This window comes from Polyodon spathula, unplaced genomic scaffold (genome assembly GCF_017654505.1).
Source record: "Polyodon spathula isolate WHYD16114869_AA unplaced genomic scaffold, ASM1765450v1 scaffolds_2630, whole genome shotgun sequence".
Taxonomy (NCBI): domain Eukaryota; kingdom Metazoa; phylum Chordata; class Actinopteri; order Acipenseriformes; family Polyodontidae; genus Polyodon; species Polyodon spathula.
In genome coordinates this window covers 804-23,223 of record NW_024474099.1, presented here as the reverse complement: position 1 = coordinate 23,223, position 22,420 = coordinate 804, and the positions used below count along the sequence as shown (strand labels likewise).

Genomic DNA, 22,420 nt, shown 5'->3' with positions numbered 1-22,420 from the left:
AGGGGTCTGGCATGACGTCACGTTGCTAGTGAATCGCACTTTGAACGCAGTGAAGGCCAGTATATTAACCCTGTCAGAGATGTTGCTGTTTATATAGTCACCTGACTGCTGGACCAACTGCAGTCTACACAGAAGAAAAACAAGAGAGCATCAGATCTGGGATTGGGTTCCAGTGTGAACAGAACAGGGAGCAAAACCGGATTAAGCCCAAGCAGATTGGAGTAGCGGATTGAACTCCTGAATTCGTTTTGCTCCAGTGTGCAAACGCCAGCAGAGGCGCAAGAGCGTGGGTGTGGGGCTGCAGCGCTAGACTGTTAATGGCAGAGGCTGTCCTCCCAGCTGCGTCACCCCGGCTCGGCTCGGCGGGGGAGTGCCGCGCAGTCATACATGAAAGACGGGATCCCTTGCTGGACCAGCGTGCTCTCCAATTAACTTTCACTGCAGCCCTATTCCGGTTTCCCTTCACTGTTCACAGCGTGGGAGGAAGAGAAATAAAACAGCAAGGTGGGAAGATCGAGCAAAGAAATCCCAGCACAGGAGCTTGAAAGGGGGGTCGTTAGCACAGCCTGGAGGGTGGGGGTGTGAGCGGGGAGCTCCTTAGTGGAAAGCGCAGCATCTCTCAATACATTGTACTACAGTACTGTTATTATTACTATTATTAATAATAATACCGCTAATGCAAATGGGTTTTTACGACGAGACTAATGTGATTAAGCTGGCGTGAAGGTGCATTCGATTGGCACAGAGAGCAGCGAAGACGAGTGCAGTGCAGCTTTTCAAGTTAGCAATACAGGCACAGATCCTGCACTGCACCCCAATGAAGTTACCCAGAACAGAGACAAGCAGCTTCATGTGAAGGAGGTGAGAGGATATGTGGAACAACATGGCCTGCACCAGAGCCCCCATCACCTTCCTTTAGAGTAAAGCAGGCTGCCATGCCCTGGAGAGCGTTACCGTGCTGGACATGACACACTGTGGGAGAGTGCTGTGCACAGACACCAGGGAGAGAGTTCTATACTTTAGACTCGCTCACACACACTGTGGGAGAGTGCTGTGCACAGACACCAGGGAGAGAGTTCTATACTTTAGACTCGCTCACACACACTGTGGGAGAGTGCTGTGCACAGACACCAGGGAGAGAGTTCTATACTTTAGACTCGCTCACACACACTGGGAGAGTGCTGTGCACAGACACCAGGGAGAGAGTTCTATACTTTAGACTCGCTCACACACACTGTGGGAGAGTGCTGTGCACAGACACCAGGGAGAGAGTTCTATACTTTAGACTCGTTCACACACACTGTGGGAGAGTGCTGTGCACAGACAGCAAGGAGAGAGTTATATACTTTAGATTCGCTCACACTGTGTTTTCTGGAAGGAAGGAAAGCACTATTTTAGATCTAGGTCGATTCCACAGAGAGCTCTCTGTCATTCGGTGCCCTGGCTGCAGCTATTTAGAGTAGAGGTATCCTTCAGTAAACAAGTACTCCCTTAACAGAGAGCGCAGCGAGGCGCGCTGCAGTTATAAAAACATCTGCAAGAACACTGGTGCTGAACAAACAGAATCTAACCCTAGAGTTTTGCACAAGCTGTAGAAATCCCTTCTTAAATGAATGTGCTCTTTTTTTAATAGAGTGAAAGCCCCCCGAAGGTTTGTCTAGTTTTCTATCCCCTTCAAACAACGTGGCGGGTGTCCCGGAGGAGGGTCGACCTTTTGAAACGAGATCATTAAAAACGCCTTTATCGAAGGCAAGATAACACCCTTGAAAAGATTAATCTGCTCACAATACTAATTAAAAGTGGCTCTGGGAAGGATGTGCTGCTCAAGAGTGAATAAAGCATATAATCTGTGCGTCTACATCGCATCTCCCTGGATGGGAAGAGAAGAGAAGGGAGGGTGAGTCATTGAAAGAGAGGGGGAGAGAGAGAGATGCAGAGATAGATAGAGACAGAGATAGATGAGAGAGATAGTAGAGATGAGACAGCGATACATAGAGATACAGAGAGAGATGAGAGCCAGCGATAGAGATGCAGAGATGAGAGAGAGATGAGAGACAGTGATACAGAGATGCAGAGAGAAATACATTGAGAGATGAGAGCCAGCAATAGGGATGCAGAGAGAGATGCACAGAGATATGAGAGACAGAGTGATGCAGAGAGAGATACACAGAGAGTGATACAGAGATGCAGAGAGATGCACAGAGTGATACAGAGATGCAGAGAGAGAGATACACAGTGATGCAGAGAGATGCACAGAGTGATACAGAGATGCAGAGAGATGCACAGAGAGATGCACAGAGAGATGGCATTTGAAAGTATGAAGATGGAGAGATTGCACCGTGCTCTTGGCTCTGCACTCTGCTAATAAAGTAAAGGTTTCTCTCTGGAAGAGTCAGCTCTGTCAGCTCTACCAGGACAGTAGCTCAGGTTTCACTGGAACAATCCTGTTAATAAAACACCTGCAACACGCTGGCTTCACTTAGCAACAGGCAGTGCAGTGACTCAAGGCTATGGGGTTGCAAGAGTAAAACCCATCATTAATAAGAACAGGCTCCAGACAGCTGTGCTCAGCAGCTCTCTCTACCTCTCTCTCTCTCTCTGGAAATCTTCAGATTATTAAAAAACCTTACTCCATCTCTCTCTGAATCTACCTATCCAACTCTCTCCTATCCTGCTCTACTGAACCAGCCCCACTTCTCCTCCTCTGCCAATCCAGACCTTTCTCTACCTTCATCATACCTCTGTACCACATGGGCTGTGACGTCAAGCCCAGATCACCATACATGGAGCCAGCTTCCTGCCTGCCTGCCTGAATCAATGCAGGAGGGGCTGCTGTGAAAGAGAGATGGGGAGGAGTGTGTGTGTTTGCAGAGTGATTCGCTCAGTCTTTACTAGCAGTGCACTGGAGTACTGCATCTTTCCATTATCGTGCAACGACACGGCTCTGGGCTGAGGAACACAAGCAGGAGCTCCAGAGCTGCCTTTGTCCATGAAATATTAGCCAAGGCAAACCAGGAGCCCTTCACTTGAACCTTTAACAAAGGACTGGAGAGGAAGACTAACAGGCACAGCTTTCCTGCTGCATTGGCTGTTTTTTCTCTCCCTCCCTCTCCCTCGCTCTCTCGGCTTCTCTTCTCCCTCGCTCAGTGGAATGAGACGTCTTTTCGCGAGTGCTGTTTCCACTCCAGGATGGGAACTGCTGTGTCCAAAAGGAAAAATCTAAGGAGTGATGCGATATCATCCGTGGCAGCCAAGGTTAGGTGAGTGCAGTGCAGCGCAGCCCAGTACATCACTGCTGTCAACACAGAGAAGCATGGACAGCCGTGCTGGCAGAGCCGTGTGGATCGGAACCCTTTCATCCACAAGCAAGCCGGGGTCTGACAGGCACTTCGCTGCGCTTTTCCATCAAGCCAGTGCTCCATCCGATTCCTTCACTGCTGTTTCTTCAGCTGATGGAAGTAGCTAACATTTAAAAGTGCTACAATAATAGGATGATACCAAGTACTGACCTACTGACCAGCTAATACTGAATACTACAATAATAATAATAATAATAATAATTCAAACTGTAAATGCTGTCCATGCTTGCACAGTGACAGATGTTTTATTATGATCACAGACCGCTTTTAGAAGTTATTTATCAAAGTTAAACAGCAATGCTTGCCGCCACTGTGCTCTGCAGTGCTGGAGATTTCTGTTAGCATGTGCAGTGTAGTTGTTGGGTTGTTTATTTCCAGCCTGGGTCGCCGTGGCATTTCTGTGTGGTTGAATGTGATTCAGCTGCTTTGTAACGTGACCCTCAGGCCAGCAACCAGAGCCCTCTGTTCTCTCTCTTTGCTTCTCTCTCTCCTCTGTTTTTCTTTCTTCACCCTCGTCTCCTCCACTGTCTCTATCTCCAGTCTTATCCCCCGCTCATTTTCCACCTGCCCCCCCCTCTCTCCCCCTGTCTGTGTGAGGTCCTGGCAGGGAGCCAGTCCAATGAAGAGAGGCACTTTGTGCACACGAGTGATTGCTCTTGCCAGAGCTGGTTATTGGAGCTGCAGTTAAGCTGTTGTTTCAGAGATTCACAATGCCCTCTTATTCATGTAAACGACACGCATTGAGCATGGCAATTATCTCGAGTGACCTCGCAGGCTGGGGGGGTCAGTAATGAAATTGAAAAGCGTCTGTGCTGTGCCCGCCCAGGTGAAAACGTTACCTTCTGCAGAATTCATGTCACCCGCAAATCAAACTGCAGTTAAAAGTGCTTCCGCTGAGATTATTCACTTACAGAAAACACTTTGTCTTTGTGACTCAAATTGGAAAAAAAAAAAAAGAACTTCAAATAGTTTTAGTTTTAACGCTTGAATGACGAGGGACAGAAAGGTTCTAGTGGGAGGACTGTACTGGAAGCAAGGGCTGTACTGGAAGCAAGGGCTGTACTGGAAGCGAAGGCTGTACTGGGATTGAGGGCTGTACTGGAAGCGAGGGATTTACTGGGAGTGAGGCTGTACTGGGAGCGAGGGCTGTACTGGGAGCAAAGGCTGTACTGGGAGTGAGGCTGTACTGGGAGTGAGGGCTGTACTGGAAGCGAGGGCTGTACTGGGAGCGAAGGCTGTACTGGGAGCGAAGGCTGTACTGGGAGTGAGGGCTGTACTGGGAGCGAGGGCTGTACTGGAGCGAGGGCTGTACTGGGAGTGAAGTCTGTACTGGGAGCAAGGGCTGTACTGGGAGTGAAGTCTGTACTGGGAGTGAGGGCTGTACTGGGAGTGAAGTCTGTACTGGGAGTGAGGGCTGTACTGGGATTGAAGGCTGTACTGGGAGCGAGGGCTGTACTGGGAGCGAGGGCTGTACTGACAGCGAGGGCTGTACTGGAGCGAGAGCTGTACTGGGAGTGAAGTCTGTACTGGGAGCAAGGGCTGTACTGGGAGTGTGATCTGCACCCCTGTGTTCTGAAGTGTCCTGTGTGTTCTTTCCACAGAGCAGCTCGAGCGTTTGGAGAATACCTATCCCACAACCACCCTGAGAACAGGAACGGCTCAGGTGAGGCCAGCTTCATCCACTCTCTCACTGGCTTACTGACTTTACAGAGCAAGGATAGACTGCCCATGATCCGCTATACTTCAGACTACAACACACACTGAACAGCACTCCTTAAAACCAGCTGAGTAATGGAACAGGGAGGGTGTCTTTGGGTTTAACACAGCTTTCAGCAGTGCGTCCTACTTTACAATGATTTATTCTGATCACCTTTTCACAATCCTGCGCTCCTTCCTTTTCTGGAGACGGAGTCGGGGAAGAGGGCCTTTTTTGTTTGTTTGTTTGAGAACAAGCAGCATTTTGCTTTTAACAATAGCTGCGCTCAGAGATGAAAGCTCCATTTCGAATCGGTTATGCTCGGAGGCTTACAGTTCTGTGCACCCCCATCGTTTCCTCTCTACTCATTTTCACTGTTACTCATTTGTGTGTGTTTTTTTGTCCCTGTCAGTGCTGCTGGAGCAACATGGTGGGGCTTTGTAACTGTCTCTGTGCTTGTGTTTAAAAAGCACTTTATTCTTTACACCCTGTGTCTTTGTAGCTTACCAAGCTTTTGTCACGCACAGTAATAACTCCACCCTGCTTGACTGTGCTCCACTATGCTTCACCTACACCACAGTACTGTACTGAGCTTTTACTTCTGGTTTTCCAGATCACCTGCTAGCTGAGACGTTTATAGGCCAGGAATCATACTCTCCAGTCACTCAGCAGCAGCAGCAGCAGCAGCAGCAGCAGCAGCCCCCCTGCAGCCCCTCCCCAGCAGAGAACCAGCCCCCCGCCCAAAACAAGCGCCGCCTGTCCCTAATCTCCAACGGCAAGTTCCAGCGCAGCCTCTCCGAGGAGGAGCGCCCAGAGCCCCCGCGAGTCTACACCATCTCCGGGGAGAGTGGGATGCTGGGGGAGAACCTGGAGCTGGAGGTGCTGAAGGGGAGCCAGGAGCTGCGACCGCCCCCTGCCCGCCCCCACCACGAGCACCACGGACACGCCTACCCCCACGGGGGTGGGTGCTCGTGGTGCCTGTGCGGGTGGGGGGTGGTACTGGTGCGGGTGGGGGTGGCGAGAGCCCAGGGGTGGTGGTGAGGGTCGGCGACGTCTCGTGGTCGTCGTGGGTGTTGTACTCGGTGCGCCCGGGCCCCAGTCCGTTCGTCCCGAGGGGCCCTCACGAGGTCTGACGCAGTCCCGGGGAGTCACTCCTTCGACCTGGAGCACCTGCAGGCCCACGAGGGGGCGCGCCACCGCAAGAAGCTGGAGAGGATGTACAGCGTGGACCGCGTGTCCGGTGAGCTCAGCATGGGGGAGCGCTCAGCAGATAAAGGGGGCTTCTACAGCGTTAGAACAATTGCTAATCTACTACTATAATACAGCCACTCTCAGACAGTGGTCTTGCGCACGGGAGACTACCAACTGACTAAAAAAATCATCTGAAAACAGAGATTATGGCAATCTCTATGCATGTGTGCTTTTTTTACAAAGAGATTTGTGATCAGTTAGCATGTACAGTTGACCCTGTCTCTCATGGTATAAGAGTCTTCTCGGTTCACACTTTGCTTATCTACTCAAAGTGTGAACCAGGAGGCACTCGTTTCATTACTACAAGAGACCCTTATACTGCTTCAGGCTCTAATCCTCTCTTTGCCTTGCTGGTGTTCCCCTGCAGATGACGTTCCCATTCACAGCTGGTTCCCCAATGAGAACATGTTCAACTTCCACACTGCCAGCACCACCATGCAGGCGTGAGTATGAACCAGAGCTGTACCACTCTACAATCGCTGTGCTGCTCTACACTGCCATACTAACAGAGAGATCACTGTGCCACTCTACACTGCCATACTAACAGAGAGATCACTGTGCCACTCTACACTGCCATACTAACAGAGAGATCACTGTGCCACTCTACACTGCCATACTAACAGAGAGATCACTGTGCCACTCTACACTGCCATACTAACAGAGAGATCACTGTGCCACTCTACACTGCCATACTAACAGAGAGATCACTGTGCCACTCTACACTGCCATACTAACAGAGAGATCACTGTGCCACTCTACACTGCCATGCTAACAGAGAGATCACTGTGCCACTCTACACTGCCATACTAACAGAGAGATCACTGTGCCACTCTACACTGCCATACTAACAGAGAGATCACTGTGCCACACTCTACACTGCCATACTAACAGAGAGATCACTGTGCCACTCTACACTGCCATACTAACAGAGAGATCACTGTGCCACTCTACACTGCCATGCTAACAGAGAGATCACTGTGCCACTCTACACTGCCATGCTAACAGAGAGATCACTGTGCCACTCTACACTGCCATGCTAACAGAGAGATCACTGTGCCACTCTACACTGCCATACTAACAGAGAGATCACTGTGCCACTCTACACTGCCATGCTAACAGAGAGATCACTGTGCCACTCTACACTGCCATGCTACTGTGCCACTCTACACTGCCATACTAACAGAGAGATCACTGTGCCACTCTACACTGCCATGCTAACAGAGAGATCACTGTGCCACTCTACACTGCCATGCTAACAGAGAGATCACTGTGCCACTCTACACTGCCATGCCAACCCACCCTTTACTTTAGAAATGCATTTATTAATAGATGTTTATATTCATGCAATCCGTCACTTGCTTGTTTATTTAGATGGTTAAGCACTGAGCCAGCCCCACATGTGACCTGCACTGCACTGGGACAGCTCACGAGAGAGAGAGGCCCCATTCACTGCTTTCATTACAACATAATAAAACACATCAACACATCTGAATAACAGGAGGATTGGAAAAGAGGCCAGCTGTCGCCACCCCCACAACGATCAACTGACGTTATTATTTTCATTCTAATAATTACTGACACTAAATCATTTGCTCTTCCCTTTCTCCTTTTCTTCCCCTTCTTTTCCACTGGTCGGATGAACAGGATCTCGTAAGTACTTTTAATTATAATATAACCCCGATCATCAGCTGTACATTTCAAAAGGATGTGCAGTCTTTTCCACATGGCCCTGTCTTTCTGTTAAAGATAACCTCCACTCGTCAGTATTAATCTCATGCTTGTCAGTATTTTCTCATCGAAAGTCCTGCGTTGCCACCATGCCTCCCTTGTCTCAGCGCTCTCATAAACACGGGCGCTGGACTCTGCTGTTGGAGTCAGAATCAGCGTGTGATACAGGCCTTGGGCAGGTTTAAAAACACAGGGAGCTGGTACACAAAGGGTTACTGCAGCACAAACAGAGCGAGGACCGGACAGGGCCGGGCTGAGATTTCTAAAAATCTTTACCGTTTTATCAGGGCTTTCCGAGGCTGTGCTGAGAAAAAGAGAAGAAAACAGGAGAATGATTCAGCCGTTGTGATTCAGAGGTACAGTCGCCTGTCTGTCTGTCCTGTGCGATCCAGTCTCTGCCACGCAAAGAGGGGTCTGCCGCCTGTCGGTACCAGTGTACCGCGCTGTCACTGAGGTCCTGTGGGGAGGAATGGTATCCCACACACCCCTAGACTCCAATCCCTGTTCCTCGCCCATTCCCTGGCTTTTTAGAAACCAGCATCGCTGTTGTTTGTTCATTTGTCTGCTTGTCCCTTGTTTTTTTTTAATGTCTATCTTGAAGTTAGTGACAATGTGGTCTTAGTGTGTCGCTCTATACGCTGTGAATGAGTTGCATGAGTAAATATCCCCCGAAGAGGAAACAATGAGAATTTACATGCAGACAACACGGCAGCGTAGATCAGTGAGGCGCTCACACGCCTCCAGTACACAGAAACGTGCAGGAGCAGGGATGAGCCGCGTCTGCAGAACTGCTTGTAATATATCGCTGTTTACAGGCTGTGCTCGCTACAGGCAGCAACATAATAGCTCCCAGCAGTCATCCGAACACTGGCAGTGGAAACAAAAAAACAGAGATAAAGCCCCTCTTAAGAGCGGTGAGCGACGCTGTGCCTGTCAGGAAACTAGAAGACACATGAGAGTGCAGGGATGTTGTCCCAGGGTTCTCGTCCCAGGGCTGTCGTCCCAGGGTTCTCGTCCCAGGGCTGTCGTCCCAGGGTTCTCGTCCCAGGGCTGTCGTCCCAGGGTTCTCGTCCCAGGGCTGTCGTCCCAGGGTTCTCGTCCCAGGGCTGTCGTCCCAGGGCTGCGCGTTTGTCATCATTAGGTCTGGGTTTGTAGTTTTATATTCTAGTCTGACTCGAGATGGATGGGAATGAGACTCGCCCGCTCTCACTCATTCCAGGTTTTACTGCTATGATCTTCATTAGCCCCAGTGTGTGATTGAAGTGGTGTTGAAAGCAGAGCGGATCAAGCTGCAATGCAATGAGAATCTTATTGCCACTGCTGAGAGAGCTCTCGTATAAATGCTGGCTGGATTGTCATGTTTCCCTCTTTCGTTTGTCAACAGAAACTTCCGGAAGCATTTGCGGATGGTGGGTAGCCGGCGTGTGAGAGCTCAGAGTAAGTCAGGATCTTACCAGAGGGGTAAAACGCTTTCAATTGAATAGACTTGAATTGACAGAGCCTGACATTGCAATGGACAGCTGACACACTGTTCAATATTCAACACAATAGCTTCATCAGAAATGTACAGTAAATCTGGATACGCTGTACTAGTGCAGTGCAGGGGAAAGTGAAGCTCCTGTGAAACGTGTCGGCTCGCGCATTCCTACCTTAATTCTCACGGGATTGTTTTCTCTGCAGCGTTTGCGGATCGGAGAGAGCAGAGTTTCAGCCGGTCCTGGAGCGATCCTACACCCGTCAAGACAGACTCCTTACACGACTCGGGAGAAAGTAGGTCCAAAGACACGCACACAAACACACACACACACACAACGTGTGAAACAGTACACTCAAGTCTGCCACTGGGAGAGGGAAGAGTAGTTTTTTTCTGCAATATGGTATTGTTGAATATTATTTAGTTTTGAAGGTGAAGCTTAGAAGAGCCACACATCTAGTGCAAGCCTGGTTTCCATGGCGATGTGCTGACATCACAACAGGCCCAGTCTTGCTGAGCTCCCCCACAGATTTGCCCCCAGGGCCCAGCTCTACCCCGAGCTGCACTGCCACTGTGCCCTGAGGAAGGCAGGCCCGTCTCCATGGGAACCAGCTGTTTGTCATACCGGAGAGTTTATAACAATCCAAACACTAGAATCAATGAGGACGTCACACACGCTCACATGAGTCATGCAGAGGAGCCAGAGAGAGGGGCTGGAGTTTCTGATGAGCCAGCTGTGCTGGAAATACAGCTTCAGAACTAGAACTAAAAATTAACAGATAAATTGTACAACTGAAGCTAATAACACAGTCAGTATCTCTTGTGTGCAGCCCCCTCTCTCTCTCACTGTTTATATCTGTGTGTGTGAGGCTGTCAGTATCTCTGTGCAACCCCCTCTCTCTCTCACTGTTTATATCTGTGTGTGTGAGGCTGTCAGTATCTCTGTGCAGCCCCCTCAGTAATGCCCCTCTCTCTCTCACTGTCTGTATCCGTGTGTGTGTGTGTGTGGCTGTCAGTATCTCTGTGCAGCCCCCTCTCTCTCTTACTGTCTATATCTGTGTGTGTGTGTGTGTGTGTGAGGCTCTCAGTATCTCTGTGCAGCCCCCTCTCTCTCTCACTGTCTATATCTGTGTGTGTGTGTGTGTGTGTGTGTGTGTGTGGCTCTCAGTATCTCTGTGCAGCCCCCTCTCTCTCTCACTGTCTATATCCGTGTGTGTGTGTGTGTGTGTGAGGCTCTCAGTATCTCTGTGCAGCCCCCTCTCTCTCTCACTGTCTATATCTGTGTGTGTGTGTGTGTGTGTGTGTGTGTGTGTGTGTGAGGCTCTCAGTATCTCTGTGCAGCCCCCTCTCTCTCTCTCCTGTCTATATCTGTGTGTGTGTGTGTGTGTGAGGCTCTCAGTATCTCTGTGCAGCCCCCTCAGTAATGCCCCTCTCTCTCTCACTGTCTATATCTGTGTGTGTGTGTGTGAGGCTCTCAGTATCTCTGTGCAGCCCCCTCTCTCTCTCACTCTGTCTATATCCGTGTGTGTGTGTGTGTGTGTGTGTGTGTGTATCTCTGTGCAGCCCCCTCTCTCTCTCACTGTCTATATCTGTGTGTGTGTGTGTGTGTGTGTGTGTGTGTGTGTGTGTGTGTGTGTGTGTGTGTGTGTGAGGCTCTCAGTATCTCTGTGCAGCCCCCTCTCTCTCTCACTGTCTATATCTGTGTGTGTGTGTGTGTGTGTGTGTGTGTGTGTGTGGCTGTCAGTATCTCTGTGCAGCCCCCTCTCTCTCTCACTGTCTATATCCGTGTGTGTGTGTGTGTGTGTGTGTGTGTGTGTGTGTGTGTGTGTGAGGCTCTCAGTATCTCTGTGCAGCCCCCTCTCTCTCTCACTGTCTATATCCGTGTGTGTGTGTGTGTGTGTGAGGCTCTCAGTATCTCTGTGTGCAGCTCCCTCAGTAATGCCCCTCTCTCTCTCACTGTCTATATCCGTGTGTGTGTGTGTGTGTGTGTGTGTGTGTGTGTGTGAGGCTGTCAGTATCTCTGTGCAGCCCCCTCAGTAATGCCCCTCTCTCTCTCACTGTCTATATCTGTGTGTGTGTGTGTGTGTGTGTGTGTGTGTGTGTGTGTGAGGCTGTCAGTATCTCTGTGCAGCCCCCTCTCTCTCTCACTGTCTATATCTATATCCGTGTGTGTGTGTGTGTGTGTGTGTGTGTGTGTGAGGCTCTCAGTATCTCTGTGCAGCCCCCTCAGTAATGCCCCTCTCTCTCTCACTGTCTATATCCGTGTGTGTGTGTGTGTGTGAGGCTGTCAGTATCTCTGTGCAGCCCCCTCAGTAATGCCCCTCTCTCTCACTGTCTGTATCCGTGTGTGTGTGTGTGTGAGGCTGTCAGTATCTCTGTGCAGCCCCCTCAGTAATGCCCCCCTCCCCATGGCAGGTACGGATCTGCAGGTATCGTGTGGGGCGCTGGATGAGGAGTTCGATGACCCGGACTGGGAGGCGGAGAAGGAGCTGGAGGCAGCGTCCTGCGAAGGGGACGACTTTGTGCCTCCCAAGATCATGGTGAGCAGAGGTGTAACGGTTCAGCCACTAAACTAATAAACAGGCTGAAGTGAAGCTGACCCTCACTGTGCTCCTCTTCGCAGCTCATCTCCTCCAAGGTTCCCAGGGCAGAGTACATTCCCACCATCATACGCAGGGACGATCCCTCCATCATCCCCATTCTCTACGTGAGTACCAGCCCAGCCCAGAGAGGGATCTGAGGCAGCTACAGCCGTTGGCACCCTGCACTAGAAAGCTGCAGGCTGGTGAAGCTCAGGTGTGTCTAATGGAGCTCACACTGAGATCTGGACTGGCTCATGCTGCTGTGCAATGGGAGTCGTGAGTCACGCACTGCAATCTCACAGCTCAATTGAGTTAATATCAATCCAAGCATGACAGCCAGGTCTTTAGTGTCTTCCTGCAGCTTACACACGCTACCCTTTCCTTCGCTGTACCTGATTCTACTGCCGCCAGAAAAAACGACATCATACAGCGTTTTAAACATGCAAGCGTTTTTTTCTTTATATGCACGGTCATGTTTTCGGGTCTCTCAGACTGCCGGTTTGGTTCCTGGGCGCTCGCTGTGTTCACAGACGCTCATTCAGATCTTTCTCTTTGCAGGATCACGAGCACGCTACCTTTGAAGACATCCTCGGTAGGTTGAGCTCTGTGCGACCCGGACGTGCAGCATGCGTGTGCGCCCATTTCAAACAGCAGGGGCGCTTCCTGCAGCGAACTGAACTGGACTGAATGTGTACATCACAGGGGCACTCTGGAATGAAATGTGTAAATCTGACACACTCTGCCCATGCTTTTTTTTACCCCCAATGACTGTTAGTGATGTAGAGCACGCAGCACGTTAGCAAGCCCCAGTGTGTGCATGTTGCTGTGCATCACCGCACTGTAGCTGACATTGTGTGTTCTTGTTTTTTTTTCCTCTACCAGAGGAAATTGAGAAGAAGCTGAATACCTATCGGAAGGGCTGTAAGATCTGGAAGATGCTGCTTTTCTGCCAGGTGGGTTGTCTGCTGTGCACCGCGCGCTGTCCTCTGAGCTAGCTCAGTGATCTGCTGTTCCCTGTCTCTCTCACTCCTCCCAGCCGTGCCTCAGGGCTCTCCCCTCCTCCCTGCTCTTCTCTCCTCCTCCCCCTGTCTACTCTTCTCTCTGAAGCTCTTGCATCGCTGTCTCCTCCACAGGGGGGACCAGGCCATCTCTATCTGCTCAAGAACAAGGTGGCTACCTTTGCTAAAGTGGAGAAAGAAGAGGACATGACCCTGTAAGTACTGGTGTGCAGTGGGTTTGAACGCATGCTAGCAGGAGGCAGGGGTGCCTGTGCTTGGGTCAGCCTGCTGAATCCGCTCCCTTCTTCCTCTCGTAGCTTCTGGAAGCGCCTGAGCCGGCTGATGAGTAAAATCAACCCGGAGCCCGGCTTGATCCACATCATGGGCTGCTACGTCCTGGGCAACGCCAACGGAGAGAAGGTAATCTTTAATGAAAGCACTTCCACTCCGCCCCTCAGCACCGCTTTGCAGGCTCAGTACTGATTGTTGGAGGTGTTCTTGTTTATTCCCTGCCCCCCCCTCGAGCTGTAGAGGGACTCTGTGCGTGGGTGAACATACTAATGTGGTACGGCAAAGGTGTGCCAGTGTTGTGTGTTCATGCCATTGTGAAACTGTATGAAAGAGTTCCTCCTGTGGTGCAATTATACCATGGTCTGTCTGCAGTGCCATGGTCTGTCTGTCTGTCTGCAGTGCCATGGTCTGTCTGTCTGTCTGTCTGTCTGCAGTGCCACGTCTGTCTGTCTGTCTGTCTGCAGTGCCATGGTGTCTGTCTGTCTGTCTGCAGTGCCATGGTCTGTCTGTCTGTCTGCAGTGCCATGGTCTGTCTGTCTGTCTGCAGTGCCACGGTCGGTCGGTCTGTCTGTCTGTCTGTCTGCAGTGCCACGGTCGGTCTGTCTGTCTGTCTGTCTGCAGTGCCACGGTCGGTCTGTCTGTCTGTCTGTCTGCAGTGCCACGGTCGGTCTGTCTGTCTGTCTGTCTGCAGTCTGTCTGTCTGTCTGTCTGTCTGTCTGCAGTGCCATGGTCTGTCTGTCTGTCTGCAGTGCCACGGTCGGTCTGTCTGTCTGTCTGTCTGTCTGCAGTGCCACGGTCTGTCTGTCTGTCTGTCTGTCTGCAGTGCCACGGTCGGTCTGTCTGTCTGTCTGTCTGTGCCATGGTCTGTCTGTCTGTCTGCCACGGTGCCTGCAGTGCAGACAGTCGGTCAGACGTCACGGTGCCAGCAGCAGACAGACAGACGGACGGTGACAGACGGACAGACGTCACGGTGCCACTGTCTGTCTGTCTGTCTGTCTGTCTGTCGGTGTCACTGTCTGTCCGCAGTGCTGGCTAAAGATCACTGCACCAAACAAGAGCCCCTAGTGCAATTCAATAGCAAGGGTCTGTCTGTCTGTCTGTCCATGCATTGCCAGATCGATAGTCTGTCTGTCTGTCTGCTAATTGTGCCATTTATTTCTTTTGTTCGACCTGTAAACTGTCTGTCTGTCTTGCCACGGTAATGCAGTGCCATTATCTTAATGGCTTCTGGCTGGAGGTCTGCAGTGCCACGGTCTCTTGGGGGTCTGAGTGCCATGGTCTGTCTGTCTGTCTGCAGTGCCACGGTCTGTCTGTCTGTCTGTCTGCAGTGCCACAGTCGGTCTGTCTGTCTGTCTGTCTGTCACACACTGTCTGGTCACACCTGTCACACTGTCTGTCACAGTGCCACGGTCGGTCTGTCTGTCTGTCTGTCTGCAGTGCCACGGTCGGTCTGTCTGTCTGTCTGTCTGTCTGCAGTGCACACACACACACACACACCTGTGGTCACGGTCTGTCTGTCAGACAGTCACACACAGACAGTCTGCAGCCAGCCACGGTCGGTCTGTACTCAGTCAGACTGCCAGCAGCCAGTGGTCAGTGTACAGACAGACACGACAGACAGACTCACTGCCACCCCACGGACTCACGTCTGTCTGTCTGTCTGTCTGTCATGGTCATTGTTGAGTCACTGTCTGTCCGCAGTGCTGGCTAAAGATCACTGCACCAAACAAGAGCCCCTAATGTCAATTCAATAGCAAGGGTTGTTGAAGGATGGCTCCAGCACTGTCCATGCATTGGAGGAGATACAGATCGATAGCTCTCTCTCCTCAGTCTTGTCACTTGGTGGAAGACTAATTGAGTAAAGATTTATTTCTTTTGTTCGACCTGTAAACTCGGGTGTTTTTTTTAATTGAATTGCCGGCTCTCTGGGCACATTATCTTAATGGCTTGTGGCTGGAGGTCAGAGGGGGGCGTCTCTTGGGGGGAGGAGGAGGGGGGGGGGTGATGTAATAGGATTCCATCTCGTAACGTTCTCTTTGAATATCAGGGCCGTAGCATTGTGAGCTCACACACTCCAGGACACACACACACACACACACACACACACACACACACACACACACACACACACACACACACACACACACACACACACACACACACACACACACACACACACACACACACACACACACACACACTCACACACACACACACACACACTCACACACACACACACACTCACACACACACACACACACACACACACACACACACACACACACACACTCACTCACACACACTCACTCACTCACACACACTCACTCACACACACACACACACACACTCACTCACTCACACACACACACACTCACTCACTCACTCACTCACACACACACACACACACACTGCACTGTTCCCTTCACCGCTGACTCCCAACTCTGATTAAACACGAGCACCACCTCCATAAAACAACGCAGGAAAAACAAACGAGCAATAAAGCAAACGTCTCCGCTGCTCTGTATTTTGAAGTGGAACAAATTATTGCTGTCAGAGAGCAGCTCTAACGCTCTGCTATTTATAGCCAGCAGGTTCACAGAGAGAGGAGCACTTTGCTGTGCTGGAACACTGTGTTTCAGAGCCGGCAGAGAGAGGAGCACTTTGCTGTGCTGGAACACTGTGTTTCAGAGCCGGCAGAGAGAGGAGCACTTTGCTGTGCTGGAACACTGTGCTTCAGAGCCGGCAGAGAGAGGAGCACTTGAGCCGGCAGAGAGAGGAGCACTTTGCTGTGCTGGAACACTGTGTTTCAGAGCCGGCAGAGAGAGGAGCACTTTGCTGTGCTGGAACACTGTGTTTCAGAGCCGGCAGAGAGAGGAGCACTTTGCTGTGCTGGAACACTGTGCTTCAGAGCAGCGAGGGCAGCTGCTTGCACTGTTTGAAATCCTGTCTGTACCAGGGTTTACACAGATGGGTTTAGGGACCTGTAAACCTGCCTTCCTCTGAGAAGGTCAATGGTTGCTTTTGCTGTGGGCATTATCAGCTAAAGAAGAGCATGGTTGTGCCTGGAGTCCTTTGCAGTGAGGTTGAGCTGTGCAAGTCACTTCAGATCACATCAGCTGCATCATGTAACAAACTGAAATAAATCCTGGACTATCAGCGTGAATGAACGCTTCAACTAAAGCAAACGCTGCAGCTTGACTGGAAGACTGCTAATACCAATGAGAACAATAATAATAATAATAATAATAATAATAATAATAATAATAATAATAATAATAATGACATGTAGGTTTCCAAGCAGCAACAATCAGAGCTGTTGAAAAGCTTTGTTTTTTTTGAATGCTTGCAAGGCTTTCTATGTCCTGCTGTTTTATTTTGTTCTCTCTCTCTCTCTCTCTCTCTCTCTCTCTCTCTCTCTCTCTCAGCTCTTCCAGAATCTCAAGAACTTGATGATCCCTCACACCATTGTCTTTGAATCTCCTCTGGAACTCTCTGCGCAAGGTGAGTGACCTTTTCAACACCTCCGCAGCTGAGCTACTGCAGCCCAGGGCACAGGGTCCAGTTACCCTCCCTCCCTCCCTCCCCTCCATCCCACCGCCCTCCCTTCCCCAACCAACCAACAACCAGCTTCCATTTGCCTTTTATTCTAAGATAGAGGCCATTGCAGAGCTGCAACACCGTGTGCTTAAAATGCAGCCCCCCCCCCCCCCCCCGCTTGTTCCATTTCACAGGTCTGCAGAGGGAGGAGATGTTCTTCCCATCGCAAAAGCATAACAATTAGATTAATATGAATGAACGAATAAAGAAAGAAATAAATACAATTAAGAAGCCAGCTTTTGAGCTATTTTAGGTAACAAACAAAAATAAACGAAACTAAAAATAAAAAAAATGTTTTACTATGCAAAATGCCATCAAAATGTTCCTGCAATTACCCTGCAATTATCACAGCTTCATTATTTTCTGGGACCTATGTGCAGGAAGTGTCACATTTCTAATGTAATTACCAAGTATTCCCTGTTGAGTTCTCATTGAGTTTTCTATAAAGTGAAATGATCAGTTCACAGCACATCTCCCGAATGCATTTAAAAGAATGATAATCCTTGTTTTAATGATGTTGTATAATGGCCGTGGTCTAGGGGTTTATCTGAAATAGTCCTGAGAGCCAAGCCGAGCCTTCCATCCCATTCCCTTCCATCCCATTCCATTCCATCCCCTTCAATTCCCTTCCATTCCATTGCCTTCCATTCCGCTCCATCCCCTTCCATCCCATTCCCTTCCATCCTATTCCATTCCATCCCCTTCAATTCCCTTCCATTCCATTGCCTTCCATTCCGCTCCATCCCCTTCCATTCCATTCCACTCCATCCTATTCCATTCCATCCCCTTCAATTCCCTTCCATTCCATTGCCTTCCATTCCGCTCCATCCCCTTCCATTCCATTCCACTCCATCCTATTCCATTCCATCCCCTTCAATTCCCTTCCATTCCATTGCCTTCCATTCCGCTCCATCCCCTTCCATTCCATTCCACTCCATCCTATTCCATTCCATCCCCTTCAATTCCCTTCCATTCCATTGCCTTCCATTCCGCTTCCATCCCCTTCCTATTCCATTCCATCCCCTTCAATTCCCTTCCATTCCATTGCCTTCCATTCCGCTCCATCCCCTTCCATTCCATTCCACTCCATCCTATTCCATTTCATTCCATCCCATCCCATTCCATTTTATTCCATCCCATCCCATTCCACTCCATCCCCTTCCATCCCCTTCCACTCCATTCCACGCTCTCTCTCTTTGCAGTGATCATATTCATTTTCTACCATAAAGTGTATCTGTCAAGAGATTCTTGAGTTAAAGCTGAAATCCTGTACACGAGAAGGAAAGCGAGGATGTCCAGTCAGGTCCTAGTGATCCCGATGATTCAATGTGTGCCCTCTGGTCCTGCTCTCCGAGCCGCTGTGACCTCCTCCTCTCCCTGTTTCCATTGCAGGCAAGCAGGTGATCGAGACGTACTTCGATTTCCGGCTGTACCGGCTGTGGAAGACTCACCAGCACTCCAAACTGCTCGACTACGACGACATCTTGTGAGGCGGAGGACTTTCTCCCTGAGTTTGAAGGAATCGCTGCGAGCTGGATCCACGGGAGTTTTATCCTGACGCAACGACGAAGGGGTTTGGGAGTGCGCGCCCCACTCTGTTTATTTATCCTGGAGAGCGCCGCGCGGCGCGGCATTGTGTGCCGGAGCCTCCATCTCTGTCCACACCCCGCCCCCTCCGAATTAAACGCTCGCTTCCCAAAGTGGGAGCGAGCTCGGGGCCGTGGAGCGGAGGAACAGCGCAGACTGTAGCGGGAGGGGAGTCTGAACCCCTCCCCCCGAGTCCGTCCTTCATCTTGGAGAAGGGTTTGTTTAGAGACTACAGATACGCAGAGGTGGAAGAGGGGTGGCTCGAGAGTTCCTTCAGGTCACTAGTGGACCTTTAGGTTTGGTTTGTTTGTATTTTAATACATTATTTATATAGATATAGATATAGTAGAAGGATATATTCTTTTCTAGTTCAACGTTTCATAACTGCAGTTTTAAACTCAGGTTTATATTGGTATCTGGGATAGCTGACTTGTTCACTGGTGGCCTGCCCTGGTTTGAGGATAGCGTTTTTTTGTTTTTTAAGATGAAGGCAAGGCTGTATGGAGAGGGGGGGGGGGCTCCCTGGGGAGGCCGTTTCCATGACAGGACAACACATTTCTTTCTAGTTGCAATTCTGCAGATTAATATAGATTTTTTTTTGTAGTAAAAAGAAAGTGGTAATCAATACTGATCATCTGCAGGTCTGTGCGTCGTGCAATTAAGACAAATTCCCGTTTGGTAGAGGTTAGGAAATGTTGGTGTGTGTTTTAAAGACGTAATTAAATGTAGATGTTTGTAAGTGTATCTTCCATTGGTAGCAAAGAGGCAGAGGGGTCCGTTATCTCAATCCAGTTCAGACAGACCCTTCTTGTTCCTGCGTCTGTAATGTAGCTTCCAGTGCACCAGTGTGGCACTACAGGCGAGGCAGCGCAGGATCCTCGCTGCTTTCTAATGATTTCACTGGCAGGATGCTGCTTGGACTCTTGTTTTGTTTTCCACTGGCCCCCATCGTCCTCCGACATGCAAACACTGTTTCACAAAAACTCAAAGCCTTTACCCTGGTCCTGAAACCAGGACTTGCACCGTCTCAACTGAAAGACATAACAACCCTACTTTCAATTGAATTCTGATATCTAAAATATATATCAAACACGGATTTATTTATTGATCTCTTTAAATGCAGAATACATTCTAAGCTGTAAAACACAGAGCAGACAAACGTTTTGACCGATTCTACTCATAACCCAAACCAGAACCTGGCTCTAAATTCTGTTACCTTCACGTAAAAACAGATTGAAAAAACATTACAATAAATAACTTCAAACGACACAGTCAGCAACAAGAAACGAGGATTGATACCCGCCCCCCTTCCCGTCCTGGAAGCATCCCTACAGAAAGGCTGATCCTCTGCACCTTGTCTATGGAAACAGTGTGCAAACGCTGCTGGAGGAGCGGCCCGCTTGTATGCTAACAGCAATAACGTAGGGCTTTGTGCGCTCCTCAGAAGCCCTCCTCTGCTGGGATTATCCTGGGAAGGTTTTCGCTCGTCTCTCTCGACGAGGCTGGCCCGGAGGCTGGCTCTTTGGCCCCTGGACTTTCCTGTTTGATCAGCCAAGTCTGCAGAGAACAATTTGATTTGAACATTGTTTTGAAGTAGCTCTTCTGTGATTGGTAGGAATAACTCAGGTTTTTGTTTTTTTTAATCTCTTGAGTGTATTTGAATCCTGTCTGTTGTGTGCTATTTACAAAATGCCTCCCTGTCCCTTGAAAGCCAGTCTGCTGTACTGCCCAGCGCACTCTCCTGCACACCTGCTTTCATTATTATTCTATAATGAAGGGATCCCTCCCCATTGCAACCCGCCAGAAACCTACCAATCTCAGCGCTGACAGGGGGAAGAGGAGGGGCTCTGCACAGTGGAGGATGCTGGGAGATGTAGTTCATTTAGCTGGATTGGCAGGTTCTAATCCTTCAGTAGAAGCTGTAAAACAAACGAAAAGTGTCATTACTGATACTGTGTTAACTCTGTACTCACTGCTCTGTGCCATAATAACAGTTCATTCAATAACAAGCCATTCCCTGAAGACACTGTGTAACTTGTACTGTCAGAGCGTTCGGTTTGGCTTGGTTTGAATTGCTGTTAAGAATAGTTATGATCCCATCAGTAGATGTGTGCAGTGACGTCACATAGCTAAAACGAACAGGTGCAATTTCAGTGCAAACAATGCACAGGCAGGCATGGGTGTTCTCACTGCTCCAGTCAGCATGCTAGCAGCAATGCTCAGAGTCCCTGGAGAAGGGTGGGAATCCCGTTCCAATGCAGGGTGCACGGGAGACCTGGCTCACTTTCAAGGGGCTCCTAGCGTATTGTACTGGATTGTATTGGACTGTACTGACAGATACTCGCACAGGTACACTGTAGCGGCTACCCAGTGTGTTCCCAGTAGCAATAGACAAACTGTGGGGAGATTACGCTCCAATTTGAAATCTTTCTTTATTGGTTTGCTGTGCCAAACTGTTCCTTGGGAAGTATTTATTTACACTGTAGAGAGCAGGGCGGTGGGTGCAGGGCCTGGGCTGGGCAGGACAGCAGTGAAGCTGCAGTGAGACTGTGGAGCCACGGTGCAGGGTTCCAATCCAGGGGCTCGCCCCCACGCTCTTCCACTGCAGATCTTTCTTCATTGTGGCTGAACGGAGTGCTTGCGTCCTGGCTGGTTTTTTTCTTTACAAGGACTCTCCACTTTCCGATGCAGCAAACGGGACTGAGCAGTGACTTTTGAATTGAAATGAAAGGCGTGCCGACATGGGTCAGGAGAGGCTGTACCTGCTCTACACAGAGAAGGGTGGCGAGGGCAGAGCCCTGCTTTCCTGCAGCACTGCAAACAGGGCTGCAGCACCCACCAGCTCCGGGTTACTGTATTCACTGAGATTTCTAATCAAATAGAAACACGTGCAAAAGTGGATAGCATAGCTTACAAACAAGCAGCATGTAGGGTGAATATTAACGTGACATCTCTGAGCTCTTCAGCGTTCAGTTTGGGGAAGTCTCTCCCCAAACACAACACAAGAGATGCTTTTTTTTTCCTGTATGGTAATAATGATAATTATTATAATCCTAATAATATATTATATGACATTATTACTGTAAGCATAGAGCAAGCGTTTCTTAGTATACAGCACTGTATAAAAGAAAGAAGAAGATATTTCAAGAGTCTGCTGCTGTGTCTAGGACTCGTGTTACACACTGTACAACACTGGCTCTGGTGTGTCAAAGGTTTTTAAAGGAGTTTTTAAGTAAAAGTTGTATCCAGTTTTAATCAAACGATTTTGTCTGCCTCGTCTTCATTACTCAACACTCTAATCAAGCAGCCGAGCTGCTGGGAGCTCATTGGGGTTCTCAAATGCAGACCCCGCTACGCTGACCCAGTAAACTCTGACACGATTAGGAGGACCCTCTGAATGCGCCTGGGCTGGGTTTAGTGAAACACTGGTGCTTCTGACCTGCTGGGAGTAACTTACTAGAATCCAATTCCACACAGTACTCTCCGAATCACTACACCGTGCTCAGAGACACACAGGGCTGAGACTGGGGTGTGCAGGGTTCACACACACACAGGGCTGAGACTGGGGTGTGCAGGGTTCACACACACACAGGGCTGAGACTGGGGTGTGCAGGGTTCACACACACACAGGGCTGAGACTGGGGTGTGCAGGGTTCACACACACACAGGGCTGAGACTGGGGTGTGCAGGGTTCACACACACACAGGGCTGAGACTGGGGTGTTCACACACACAGGGCTGAGACTGGGGTGTGCAGGGTTCACACACACACAGGGCTGAGACTGGGGTGTGCAGGGTTCACACACACACAGGGCTGAGACTGGGGTGTGCAGGGTTCACACACACACAGGGCTGAGA

General features: G+C 49.8%; 1 protein-coding gene across 1 annotated transcript; it reads left to right on the top strand.

Annotated features, from left to right (window-relative positions):
* Positions 1–2,325: 2,325 nt before the first annotated feature.
* On the top strand, positions 2,326–21,823 carry nsmfb (NMDA receptor synaptonuclear signaling and neuronal migration factor b). Its single transcript, XM_041243752.1, has 17 exons — positions 2,326–3,260; positions 4,961–5,022; positions 5,669–6,016; positions 6,155–6,295; positions 6,674–6,749; positions 7,951–7,956; positions 8,322–8,390; positions 9,419–9,471; positions 9,715–9,804; positions 11,924–12,048; positions 12,132–12,215; positions 12,649–12,682; positions 12,973–13,043; positions 13,224–13,303; positions 13,406–13,508; positions 16,805–16,880; positions 18,369–21,823. The coding sequence occupies exons 1-17, from the start codon at positions 3,190–3,192 to the stop codon at positions 18,464–18,466; spliced, it is 1,587 nt and encodes a 528-aa protein (XP_041099686.1). The 5' UTR covers positions 2,326–3,189; the 3' UTR covers positions 18,467–21,823.
* The last annotated feature ends 597 nt before the right edge of the window (positions 21,824–22,420 follow it).

Excerpts from the sequence above, each read along its gene's own strand:
- nsmfb (XM_041243752.1), top strand. The coding sequence starts at position 3,190 with ATGGGAACTGCTGTGTCCAAAAGGAAAAATCTAAGGAGTGATGCGATA. Across the intron at positions 12,049-12,131 it reads TTGTGCCTCCCAAGATCATG|CTCATCTCCTCCAAGGTTCC; the intron begins GTGAGCAGAGGT and ends TCCTCTTCGCAG. Across the intron at positions 13,044-13,223 it reads AGATGCTGCTTTTCTGCCAG|GGGGGACCAGGCCATCTCTA; the intron begins GTGGGTTGTCTG and ends TCTCCTCCACAG.